The sequence below is a fragment of the Nesoenas mayeri genome (assembly GCF_963082525.1).
Source record: "Nesoenas mayeri genome assembly, chromosome: 3".
In the NCBI taxonomy this organism is placed as follows: domain Eukaryota; kingdom Metazoa; phylum Chordata; class Aves; order Columbiformes; family Columbidae; genus Nesoenas; species Nesoenas mayeri.
The window spans coordinates 23298491-23311241 of record NC_137544.1 but is presented as its reverse complement, the minus strand read 5'-3'; the positions used below and the strand labels follow the sequence as shown (position 1 = coordinate 23311241).

The window sequence follows — 12751 nt, the reverse complement described above, 5'->3', positions numbered from 1 at the left end:
ATTTAATAGCTATACTACTCAGTGCTCTGATCATTGTGTGACTTCTAATTCCTAATTGTTTAATGTTTTCTGCACTATTTGTAGTTTATAACTTTTATCATGGTTATCAGAAGCCAAATCATCAGCACACATAAGGAACATGTGAAACACTTCCTGGAACCATTATCTGTGAATAAAACCAAACAGAAACAAAAATTTTAAAATTGAAAAAAAAAAAAAAATCCCACACCCTAGATTAAAAATAATGACCAAAACTACAGACAAAAAAAGTCCCGGCATATACATAAATATACTAAATGTTTAAATAGATAAAGAAATAAATAAATGAGGCAGAGGGAAGTTTAGTTTGTTTTTATAAATACCACAAGGAGAATGTCTTAATTAATGTTTTAATTTTATTTAGGAGTATGGTTTCCAAGTACATTTTCTTGTTGGTGCTTTAGTTCATGAGTTTGAATTTTCTTAGACCTTTTGAATGAAACTAAACAGCAAGATGTGTTCTATGAGTGCATCTGATGTACTCCAGCCCTAGTGATAATTTGGTCCATTGGACCACACTAGTAATGGCCTGAAAAAATACTTATTTAAAATGTTTAATGCAGATTCCAAGTCCTTGGTACCAACGGTTTTGCCCTACATATGTATTCCTATCAGTCTGCGTGACTTGGTAATGTAGATGCAGCCCATGTTGACAGCCGTAGCTTTTAGTTAGATTCCTACGTGATTATCATCTTTGAAATTTGATTTCCTTATCTGTTTAAAAGTAATGTTCAGTTTATTGTAAATAAATTACTTTATTTGATTTTTTATTTGGGTAAAACCTTAACTGAGTTAATCAAACTAGTTTTTGTTGCATCTACAGTAAAAAGAAACTGCATCCTGAATCCTGCCGTTGAACTTTCCCAGTTTTTAAAGTATTTCCAGTACATAAGAAGTACTTCAGCTTGAGAGAGCTGAGATTGTGGAACAGCAAGAATATACAGGACCTCCTATTTAACTTCATATTTTTATTTCTTTAGAAGGAGTTTTTCTTGTCTTCTTTTGAATATGAACAGTGCTCACTTTTTTTAAGGAAAATACAAAAATAGTTGCTACCTGGAAGTGGGAAAACTCTGTGGGTTTTTTAAATTATTATTATTTTTGGTAAATGTAGAAGTCAATTTACTTCTATTTAACAGCTAATATATGCCTGTGAGTTTAACATGTGACCATATTGCTATTTCTTTTTACATTGTGACAGCTGCATGTGGAGGAAACCTGACAGGCCCAGCAGGAGTTATTTTGTCACCTAACTATCCACAGCCTTATCCACCTGGGAAAGAATGTGACTGGAGAATAAAAGTAAACCCTGACTTTGTCATTGCCTTGATATTCAAAAGGTACCATTTCTAGATTAATACCTCTGTTTAACAAGATTTTAAATGTTTCAACTGAAAATGGCATAATTTATCACTTCTTAATGATATTCTCTGGATAACTCCTGGAACATACATCTAATATGTGCTATATCATTACTTCCAAATAATGTAAAGTAAAATAATACTGTTAAATGGCACTTTTGATATCAAATATATTCCTGAGCAACAAAATTTTGTGTGACCTAGGAAATAAAAATCCTTGAAAAGCAATGTGAATTTGTAGAAATGTTCAATTTACATTGTTGTATCTTATAGTAGAGACTTGAACTGTAGTGGAAAGTCTGTAACTCAGTTCCTAAAGGGTTTTACAAATATAGACTACATACACTTTGCTTGGAGTGCATAGATAAAAAAAAAAAAAAATACTGGTCAACTTAGTCAAGACATAAAAGATGTCTAGATGATGTTGTCTTATAATTTAAAAAAAAAAGTTTTATTTATTCATTGTTCCATCATCAATCTATATTTCTTGCACAGATTTTTAACATCAATTGAAGTTCACAGATGTAGCCATATTCATGTGTTATAATTTCTGTTTGCATCAGGCCTATATAATCATCTTGCCTGCTATATATACAGGTGCAAATGCAATTTCTTTTCTTTTTTTCTGATTCTCTGTCTTTTGATCAACTAGTTATACTGCGTTTGATGCACCCCAGGATGTGGTTTGCTCTCTTGGCTGCCAGGGCACACTGATGACTCATGCTGAGCGTGCTGCCTACCAGAACCCCCAGATCCTTTTCTGTAGGGCTAGTCTCCAGCCACTCCTCTCCCGATTTACACTTTTGCCTGGTGTTACTCTGTTCCAGGTGCACAATCTGGCATTTGGACTTGTTAAATAGCATCCCATTAATCACAGCCCAATACTCCAGTCTATCTAGATCCCTCTGCAAGGCCTTCTGTCCCTCAAGAGAGACAACAGCACCTCCCAGTTTAGTATCATCAAAAAACCTGAAAATACTGCATTCAACTTCTGCATCCAGATTGTTGATAAATATCATCCAGTTTAGCCAATGCTGGATATTTAATATAAGCTAGTTATCTGGATCATTCCTGTGGTCACCTGTGAGAGACAGCCTTTCTGTAGCAAGTGGTCCATTCCATCTTGAGAAAGGTGTTTAAGACAGGCAGGAGGATATGCTTGGTTTTCACTGCCTGTACACAGAGCCTGCATGATGGCCTAATGGTAGATCTTTTGGGAAGCTGAAGGTGTTCAAATCAAAGGTAAAGAGAATTTACATTTAAAGTTAGTAAATTTTCATTGTGAATTGTATATAAAAAGACTTTGATTTCTGGAGAAGAAAATGTATTAGGCAGAAGATTGGCAGCCACAGCCACAGTAGTGTTGAATTCATGAAAAAGAAATGAAGACTTAATTCTCTTTTTCCTTTATTTTCAGTTTCAATATGGAACCCAGTTATGATTTTCTACATATTTATGAAGGGGAAAATTCCAACAGTCCTCTGATTGGAAGTTTTCAAGGCTCACAGGCTCCTGAAAGAATAGAGAGCAGTGGTAACAGTCTGTTTCTGGCTTTTCGGAGTGATGCTTCTGTTGGAATGTCAGGATTTGCAATTGACTATAAAGGTACTGTTCTGACCATAATCTATGGAAACATAAAGGGAAAGAAATGTTGTTTAGTATTTACTGGGACTCAAATCTGTTTACTTTTAGAGGTACTTATAGTGACCTGCCAAGTACCTCTTTGCATTGATGTAGGTTTTAAAAACTGTTTTCTGTAAATGTGTGGAGGAACACAGAAATCCTCTCTGATGAAACTTCTTTCACATTACTTATGCACATTTTCACCTCCCAGGAAAAAAAAAAAGAAAAAAAAGAAAAAAAAGAAAAAAAAAGAAGTAGAGACAGAAGATGCACATCAAACGTAGCATTTGGGAAAAAGTTGTAGAATAATGGAATTGTCTTACCCAATTAAAATACATGACTGCTTTGACTGCTTCTACTTCCTTTCTGATACATACCAATACATTTTCCTTTCCACTTTGTTGCTGAATTTACATACACACTTTTGAATGACTACTGCAGGACAATATTTGCATTTTTTGGAGAGTATCCATTACTAGCCAGAGAACAGGTCACCCTGACTGATTATTAAAGACATATCTCACTTTAAATGCTAGTTTCTTTTCTGGTCACAGATGCTGTTTCTCACTTGATTGTCATCTTTGCTGACATTTATCAAACCATTTTTCAACAGCAGAGATGCTGCCCCAGCTTCTTATTCTTCAAAGCAGAAGCAAACCACATTAATATACATGTCAAAAAGGAACAAAGGAATAAAAAATATATGAAGAATATAGAAGTAACATGCCAATGAAAGAGAGGGAAGTTGAAAAGAACTCTTAAATCATTTTTATATTTAGTCTTCATCTTTCATCCACCATCGTGCATTATTCTCCATGTTGTCAAGGCTTTTCTTTCCCAAGTAATTGTCATAGTGCCGTAGATGAAATCTTAGCCTGTTTGTTCATACCTAAACTTGAAACAAAATGTAAATAAAATGGGGAAACAATTTGGTCCAGGAAGTCTTGTTGACCTGCAAGGAAAGAAAATGACAAGTTAAGCACGATGATATAAAGAGATAAAGATGTCAGTTGAAAATGTGCATACACATTTTCACTGTGTATGCATTTTCTGTTCTCAGCATAGTCTGATATGTGTGCCTCTTTGCAACTGAAAGATAAGTGAAATAATAAGAAAATAAAAATATAACATATGAAAGCAGAAAATTATTATAGTAAATAAGCAGTATGTTTGTGCCTAATGATTAAATATCTCTATTAAGTACATTATTTGATTTTTATATAAAATTTATTACTTTACATTTCTGATTATGGACATCTAGTTTTGTTTTCTGGTAATATTCCTTTACTTTTTCATTAAAATCCATGTTTTATTAACATTTAATAAAGGAAAGATGCCTGCTGTAAGTTTTGACTATGAATTTGACTCTGGAATTTCTTAGTAAAAAATCTTTGCCAATTCTTTGCCTTATAAATCAACTTCATACTAGGTGCATCCTTCCCTCCAAAGAGTTAACATGTTTAGGAAAATATTGTTTACAGAGGTAATATTGCACAATATTTTAATAGATTTTAAAGGACTGAGTTGTGTTTAAGCCTTTTGTTGGAAAAAAAGTATTGCATAGTTATTGACAGTATAAAATTACTAGTATTTTGTTTTAATTCTTTGGTTATAGAGTACTTTGTGCCTAAATCCTACTTATTTGAAAATCATCTAAATCATATACTTGAAACAAAGTAATTTCTAATATGATTTTTTTTCTCATTTGTTTTCTGTGTATCTAAACTTACCAAAAAAGATTAATGAAATAACAATATTGCTAAAATCAATGCTGTACTCACACTGACATAAAGATTTTGTAAATATTAGCTCATGGCAGAAAATAACTCTTCTTACTTTGTCAGCCTTCAAGCTCCAGTTATTTTTAGATCTCCTTAAATATGAAGCATAAGCATCTTTGAGGTTTATATTAATCCATGGTATGCCAGCTTTCGAACCATAAATTGCTGAGTACTGTGCATAGTACTTTGTTAAAAAATGTAAGTGTTAAGCAGTGAATTCTAGAAATGGTAGTTTTTCTTCTACACTACTAAACTTCATTGGAGTCATTCAGCTTTTAGATACTTCTGCTCACAAAAGGTAGAAAGAAAATGCTGTTGATTAAATCCTCACAGTACAAATTCCTTGGACAGATTATCAGTCTAATGCAAACATCCATGATCTTGTAGTAAGCATACAGAAACAAGAAAAATATTTTAATAAGCTGTTGAAAAATGTAAACTGACTGAAAAAAAACCAAAACCAAAACACAATGATAATTGTTAAGTTTTTAGTTTATTTTTAGTAGAAAGTATATCTAGATTTATTTTAATTTACTTTAACAGAAAAACCACGGGAAGCCTGTTTTGATCCTGGAAACATTATGAATGGGACAAGAACTGGAACAGACTTTAAGCTTGGTTCAACTATTACTTACCAGTGTGATTCTGGATACAAGATTGTCGATCCTTCAACTATAACATGTGTAATTGGTGCAGATGGAAAGCCAGCATGGAACAGAGCATTGCCATCTTGTAATGGTATGTACTGTTTTCTTACCACTTCCCTTGTATCTCCACTGAATTCAGAGTTTCTTAGTCCCTCAGTCTGTTTATAAGATTTAAAATTCATGGCATGAACTGATTCCATGTGATATTTGAGTTTCACCTCAGCCACATAATCATATTCAGCCTATGAATAAACTATCATCTTCTATCATTACATTGGATTTTTGAATAATTCATTTATCAGCTACAAGAAGACACAGATTTGTAGTATTAATTGCTGCCTATATAAGGAAGTTAAACTTGTAGAGATACTTCAAGTGTGATTTTAAAGCCCAGTTTCTGTCAGGAAGCAGAAAGAGTAGGTCTGGTCCACAAGGGCAGATGAGCCAGGAGCTGAGGATGACCAGAGCACAGGTTGTGTCCTCACTCACTGTGCACAGTCCCATGGCACATAAGCTGGGTCAGCAGAGATGAGAGCTGGCAACTTCAATAGCCCCAGACCAATGAACTTGTCCACCTGGACCCAAGGTTCCCCTCAGAGCTGCTTTCCAGACAGTTGTTAAAATGTAATGCATGTAAGATAACCAGGCAGGGGTAACACTGACTTAGTTTGTTCCTTATAGTAGAAAGTAATTGATATGCAATTATCTTTTTCTTGTTAAAAAAAAGAAAAGTAATATAATTATTCTATTTTTTAATAAATTTACTTATTTATTTAAAAATCCATTACAACCTTATTGGGTAAAATAACAGTGTATAAAAATAATTTATTCTTGTAAAATCTATAGTTTTTAGTAGTGTTTGATGCAATCATTTGGAAAAGAAAAACAAACAAAACCAAAACCAAAACCAAACAAACAACCCCACAAAAAAACCCAACAACAAAAACAAACAAACAAACAAAAAACCCAAACAAAAACAAGAGAGCACTGGATTGCATGTAACTAATGTAATTACTATAAAACTTACATTTTAATGATTATTTTGATAGGAAGACAAACCTTCCCATTAGTTCTCAAAAGTAAAGAAAAGTGATAGCAACGATTTATTTTCATTGTATAGGGATGTATTTATAGAGATGTATCCCAACACAAGGGGATATTTTAACTTAAAAATCATAGAATCATAGAACAGTTTGGGTTGGAAGTGACCTTCAAAGCTTATCTTGTCCAAACCCTCTGCCATGAGCAGGGACATCTCAACTAGATCAGGCTGCTCAGAGCCCCGTCCAGCCTGGCCTTGAATGTCTCCAGGGATGGGGCATCAGCCACCTCTTTGGGCAACCTGTGCCTGTGTTTTACCAACCTCATTGTAAAACATTTCTTTCTCATGTCTAGTCTGAATCTCTGCTCTTATAGTTTAAAACCATTACCACTTGTCCTGTTGCAACATACCCTTCTAAAAGTCTGTCCCCATCTTTGTTATAGACCCCTTTTAAGAACTGAAAAACTGCAATAAAGTCTCCCCAGAACCTTCTCTTCTCCAGGCTGAACAACCCCAACTCTCTCAGCTTGTCAAAAATAGCCACTGCTTATGTTTGCTTTTTCTCCAAAAGCACATATCTCTTTCATCCACTCCCTGCTTTGGCTTTTCCTATGAAATCCTTGAGACACAGAGTTTCTATAATGTAGTGCTTTGACCTGTAACTGGTAAACCCAGCAGTCTCTCAGAATGCTACATTTGTTTCCTATACATGGAAGAAACATAGCACACATGTTTGTTATTTTTTTTTTTTCTCATGATACAAACAGAACTGCTACTTACATAGTGCTTGGACTAGCCTTGAATGTTGAGGCTTCACTCTTCTTAAATCCGCCTTCTAAATCCTGTAGCTGTAAACAGTTTTCTTTACTCTTTCTTTTCTGTTTTATATACATATGAATCTGAAGATTTTTTTATAGATATAATCCATATCCTCTTTTGATAATTACCTAGGTTATGAAAAGCAAGGCAATTCAAGCATACATTCACAAAGCAGAATTCATGGTATTCTATGTAGGGTAATGTTAGCATGCCCATGTATTCCTCTGAGACCTGAGACGACTGTGTTGTGATTTTAATTATGTAGTACCATATTTTTTCTGAGCTCTGATAGATAGATAGATAGATAGACAGACAGACAGACAGACAGACAGACAGATAGGAGATATAGACGTATATCCAAATCAGACAGACATTCTAATTTTAAAGAAATTTTACTCAAAATTATAGCCTGAGAAAGAACTATTAGATATGTCATGATAGGAAAACCAAACAAAAATAAAACCACTAAACTATCACTGTGTGATCATTATGTTATCTTTTTCAGGCTGAATTAATACAGACAATTGGAATAGATGTAACCCGTTTCTTTCTCTTTTGTTTCCAGCACCATGTGGAGGGCAGTACACTGGATCAGAGGGAGTGGTTCTATCACCAAGTTATCCTCATAACTACACTGCTGGACAGACTTGCCTTTATTCAATAACTGTGCCTAAAGAATTTGGTAAGAATTTTTTTCTACTGATTTGTCAATTAATATTTTTTCTACCATTCAGATGTCCTTCATGTGTAATAGTGACCCTAACTTTCCAGTACATTGCAAATTGCTTAACGAAAATGAATGTATTCTAAACATCAAAATTGATTCTAAGGTTTTGACCTTTTACTTCTTTGTAGAGTAATCAATAGACTTCAGCTAAACCATCTGTGTCTGCTATCCAAACATATCCTGAATACTTTCATTGATTACATCATTCTTCATCATAGGATAATCATCCATTTGAGCTTCCTGCAAAGTAAAAACTGTTGTCCCAAAACAAGCATCGAGTGTTTTCTTACATTTTAACTCTTTGTTTTTCATGTTTTAACAAGAGCAAGAGACTTGCAACAACTGTGGTTAAATAATTATCAAATAAAACATGTTTTTATTAGTTATTGTCCTACTTAAAAAAAAAAAAACAAATCCCACAATATATATCATATAAAAGTTAGTCGTCAATGTTTTAGAAGTAAGAGTAACACAAATCCTTGAAATTTGTACTACAAGAAAATTTAAAAGCATTCTATAGTCTTTATTACAGATTCGACTTTTCTACAAGACAAAATGAGCTTTGATCGGATGTAATTATTTTATTTCCTAATAGAATTGTATAGAATGCAGGAAAATAATTAGTGGAACAAGAAAATATCTGGAACTTATAGAAAGGATTCATCAAATCATTCAGAGCAATTAAATCCTCAAGGCAGTAGTTACAGTGAAATGCTACATGAGCTTTACAGAGAGACATATTTATCCAATTAAAGGCTTTATTATAAAATAATGTTCACTAACATTCCTCATTGAGAACATGCAAAACATCTCTAGGCCCATTTCAGTAGTTGTAAACGTCAATAAATTAATTAATAATATGTTTATTTTTTGTTGTTTATTTAGTGTACTGAAGAATTGGATGTTATCACAATTTAGAAATTTTTAATAAGTAATATTCAAGATTTTGTATTTTACTACATAGTATTTTAAAATTATGCAACCCTTTCACCAGCCATTAAAAAAATAAATAAATAAAATTTTATTTTTAGAAAGAGAAACTGACACAAGTAGATATTATAAGTAACATATAAAATGCTTGGAAAGTCCCTGACAGAACTGTTTCTCCATGTTGGATCTCATGATGGTCCTGACTTGAAGAGGGCCTGACAGAAAAGTTACTTGTATCTACTGGCCATAGACACAACTTCAAACCATTTCTTTTTCAGTTGTGATATAAATTTTATTTGAAATATATATATTTTTAGCAGCTCTAGTAGATTTAGGGACTGAAGAACATTACAATAACTTTACAGTTTACAACTAACAGCTGATAATAGTTTGCACAGAGGATGCCCTTGCAACAATGAAGACTAATTGCATACTGGGCTGCAACAGTAAGATTATGGCCTGCAAATCTAGGGACTGTTTACCTCTTCATGAAGTAGCATCTGGAAACTATGTCTGTAGTTCTGTGCTTCCAAATTAGAAGGCACAGATTGCTAAAACAGAACAAGCCCAACAGAGAGCAGGCTGAAGCACAGTACAAGGAAAAGTCAAAGTTCAACCTGGAGAAAAAAAAGTGAAGGATGACCCTTCCAGAAATATGCAATGAAAGAACAAGTGGCAGTAGTCACAGGTTGTAGCACAATAAATTCCAACTGGACTTAAGGTAAACATTCTTCTTATGACAGGGAGTAAGTACAAGCAGCTCATAGAAGAATTTTTACCAATTTTCAAAATTTGCTCAGAAAAAGATCTGAGCAATCTAATTGAACTTCAAAGTTAGCCTTTAAAAATCAGGAGGTTGGACTATGCATTTTTTTTTAAGTTTAAAAAAGTAAAAATTAACAAGGAGTTGGAAAATGCTATCTGTGCTGAATGGAAGACCAATTTAAATAAATTTAAAACAGATTCCTCCTTTTTCAAAAAAATATGGATAGCTAGAGTGATGAAGTAATATTTTTATTTACTTGATTTTATTATATATTGGTTTATTACTTCTTGTTTCTATTGCTATCTGATATTTGAATTCAGCAAACCATTTGATATTTACTAGTGAGATGTGTAATAAAATTACATTATTTATCTGTCAATACACTTTACATTACTTACAAATGAAGTGAAAATTAAGTGTATCAACAGTCAAAACCGGTAACACATTGATATTTTTAGTATTTGAACAGTTTTTATATTCTTTCTGATAAAATAAATACTGACACAATTTTACAAAAATAGCCAAAGTTTAAAACTTCTTCCTCAGATTAAAGCTGGCTAAACATCTAATCATGTTTTACAATAGAAACTCCCTAAGAGCTGCTGAGGTTGGTAATGGAATTTTGGTAAAAAACTTGCCTTTTTAGCTATTCCATTTTCTTATTCTCATAGGTATCTATACAATAAAGAACCAGACTTGTTTGACTGGATAACACACTTTTGGAAAAAGAGTGATATCATTATCTTTTTTCAAGAAACTAAAAATAAGGAAATATCAAAAGCACATCAGGTTCTTATTAGTTACATTTAATGCAACTGTTTTATTGTGGTAGGCAACAATTAAACTTGGATATGATTCATGTAGGAAGACACTGGTAACTAAGACAAGCCTAAATATCTCTTTATTTTTTTTTTTTTTAAATACTAGGTTCTTGGTTTATGTTCTCTCTTTTCTCTCTCTCTCTCTTTTTTTCTTTTTTTTTTTTTTTTAATGCAGTTGTGTTTGGACAATTTGCGTATTTTCAGACAGCTTTGAATGATGTGGCAGAATTATTTGATGGAGAAAATTCTCAGGCTAGACTTCTAAGTTCACTGTCTGGATCCCACTCAGGTAACTAATAAAGAAAATAAGTATATATTTCTCACACAGCTCAGTAAGGAAAAAATAAATCAGTGGAATATTATTAATTTAATTCAGAAATATAATAATAAAGTAATTGGAACAGGATGTCAAGGGAAATGGAAGAGCCTTCTAAATCCTTGAATTAATACCTTCTTCTGGAACACTTACCTTAGGCAAGACCTTATCACTGAGATGAACACAGAAATAATTGGATTAAATTCTCAGATCTTCATGTTGGAGGGCAGATCGAATGGTATAATTATCTTCTCTGCCCCTAAACTCTGTGAATTGCACATCAACATTTTCTGAATGTCTAATTTAAACACAAGTTACTTGTATTCATAAAATGCAATTGTCTGTATACAAACATGCACTCAGACTAAAAGCAGGCCATCTGTTGCATTCAGGTAACTATAGTAAAAAGTTGACCCTATGAAATCGTAATTAAACTTATAGGGATTTCAGCATGACCAGAATTTCCAATGAATGCACGTACAATGAGCATGTTCATCTCAAATGAATAATACACAAATATATTTCTGCAGCTAAGAATGTGTTTTGTCATACACTCATAGTATTTAGGAGAGTTTATTGGTAAGTTTAAGATTTTTACATTACAGGGATTTTCATGGATTCTTGGTTTTCACTTTGAATAATTGGAGAAATACTTAATATTAAAAGAATGTAACGTATCTATTTGATTTATCAAAAACACTTTATTATTTCAAAAATGAAACTCATCATTTTCCTCTGGTGAATCCGAGCTATTTGTGTCACAATAAGAGTTCAGAAATTAACTTTGAAACTTTTTTTTTAATGCCTAAAATTCATCAGGAAAAGAAAATATTTGCTTTTTAATGTTTCAGTTTAAGAGAAAGCTCATTGAAGCACCCAATTATACTGCAATGTAATCTAAGTGAAAGAATTATAAGTCCTATTTATCCAGTTATCTAAGATCTTTTAAATTACTGCATTATAATGAATTTCAGTAGAATTTCCTAAAATATGCATCAATATAATCCAACAAAAACAAAAGCAGTTTTCATATGGAGTGGCATCCTTGCAGTGTAAAAGTATTATAAGTTTTTCAGTAGGGATTCATTGCTAAACTTTTATCATAACTTTAGATAGATGTCCCAGGAAAGGAGGTAAAGTATATTAAATATCTTTATTAATCCTCAAGTCAATATATAAAATTTGGTATGCTATTAGAAAGTTAATAATGTAATATAGTTCAAGTGTGACCATATATTTTATAGCAGCAACTACATAAAATGAGTCATGGATCTCTTATTTCTTATTTCAGTTTTAGTTTTGAAATGGTAATCACCTGAAGATCCTATGTGGCATTTTGAAATACTTTTAATTGCTTAATGTGTTTTACAAGGCAAAGTAAAGATGTCAGACACAGAAAAATGTCAGCACAAAATTTTGGCCCCAAATGACCACTTCCAATAGCTGCAGTAAATGTTAGAAAGTTTATGTGGTTGAGTCATAAATTCTTTTCATTCTGAAAAGTTTCAAACCTCCAATGGCAAATTTAATTTCATACACTTATATGGATTTTCTTTAACTGTAGAGGAAAACATAAAACTGTGTTTTAACAGTATGTTTATTACATACTGATGAGTTGTAACTGCTTCTTTAATGTATTTTCTGTTTTCATTTGTAGGAGAGACTTTGCCTTTGGCTACATCTAATCAAATTCTTCTGCGATTCAGTGCTAAGAGTGGGGCATCAGCCAAGGGGTTTCACTTTGTTTACCAAGGTAAACATGTCTGCTTTTGGTGGACAAGATTGGTGCTAGTCTCACACAGTGTATTATTTTGAACTCTTCTTACATCTAAATACAGAGTATTTATTTAAATGTGGGCATAGTCTTAGCCTTTTTACA

The 12751-nt window shown here is 32.7% G+C and overlaps 1 protein-coding gene across 1 annotated transcript in view; it reads left to right on the top strand.

Moving 5' to 3' along the window:
* CSMD1 (CUB and Sushi multiple domains 1) overlaps nt 1-12751 on the top strand; it is a gene marked incomplete at its 5' end in the record, with an annotated part of 1071510 nt that overhangs the window by 892363 nt on the left and 166396 nt on the right. Inside the window, 6 exons of the mRNA XM_080341955.1 lie at nt 1241-1379; nt 2818-3005; nt 5348-5542; nt 7878-7994; nt 10732-10845; nt 12530-12625. Of these exons, the coding sequence (XP_080198081.1) occupies nt 1241-1379; nt 2818-3005; nt 5348-5542; nt 7878-7994; nt 10732-10845; nt 12530-12625 (849 nt within the window). The remainder of the gene's footprint in view (nt 1-1240; nt 1380-2817; nt 3006-5347; nt 5543-7877; nt 7995-10731; nt 10846-12529; nt 12626-12751) is intronic.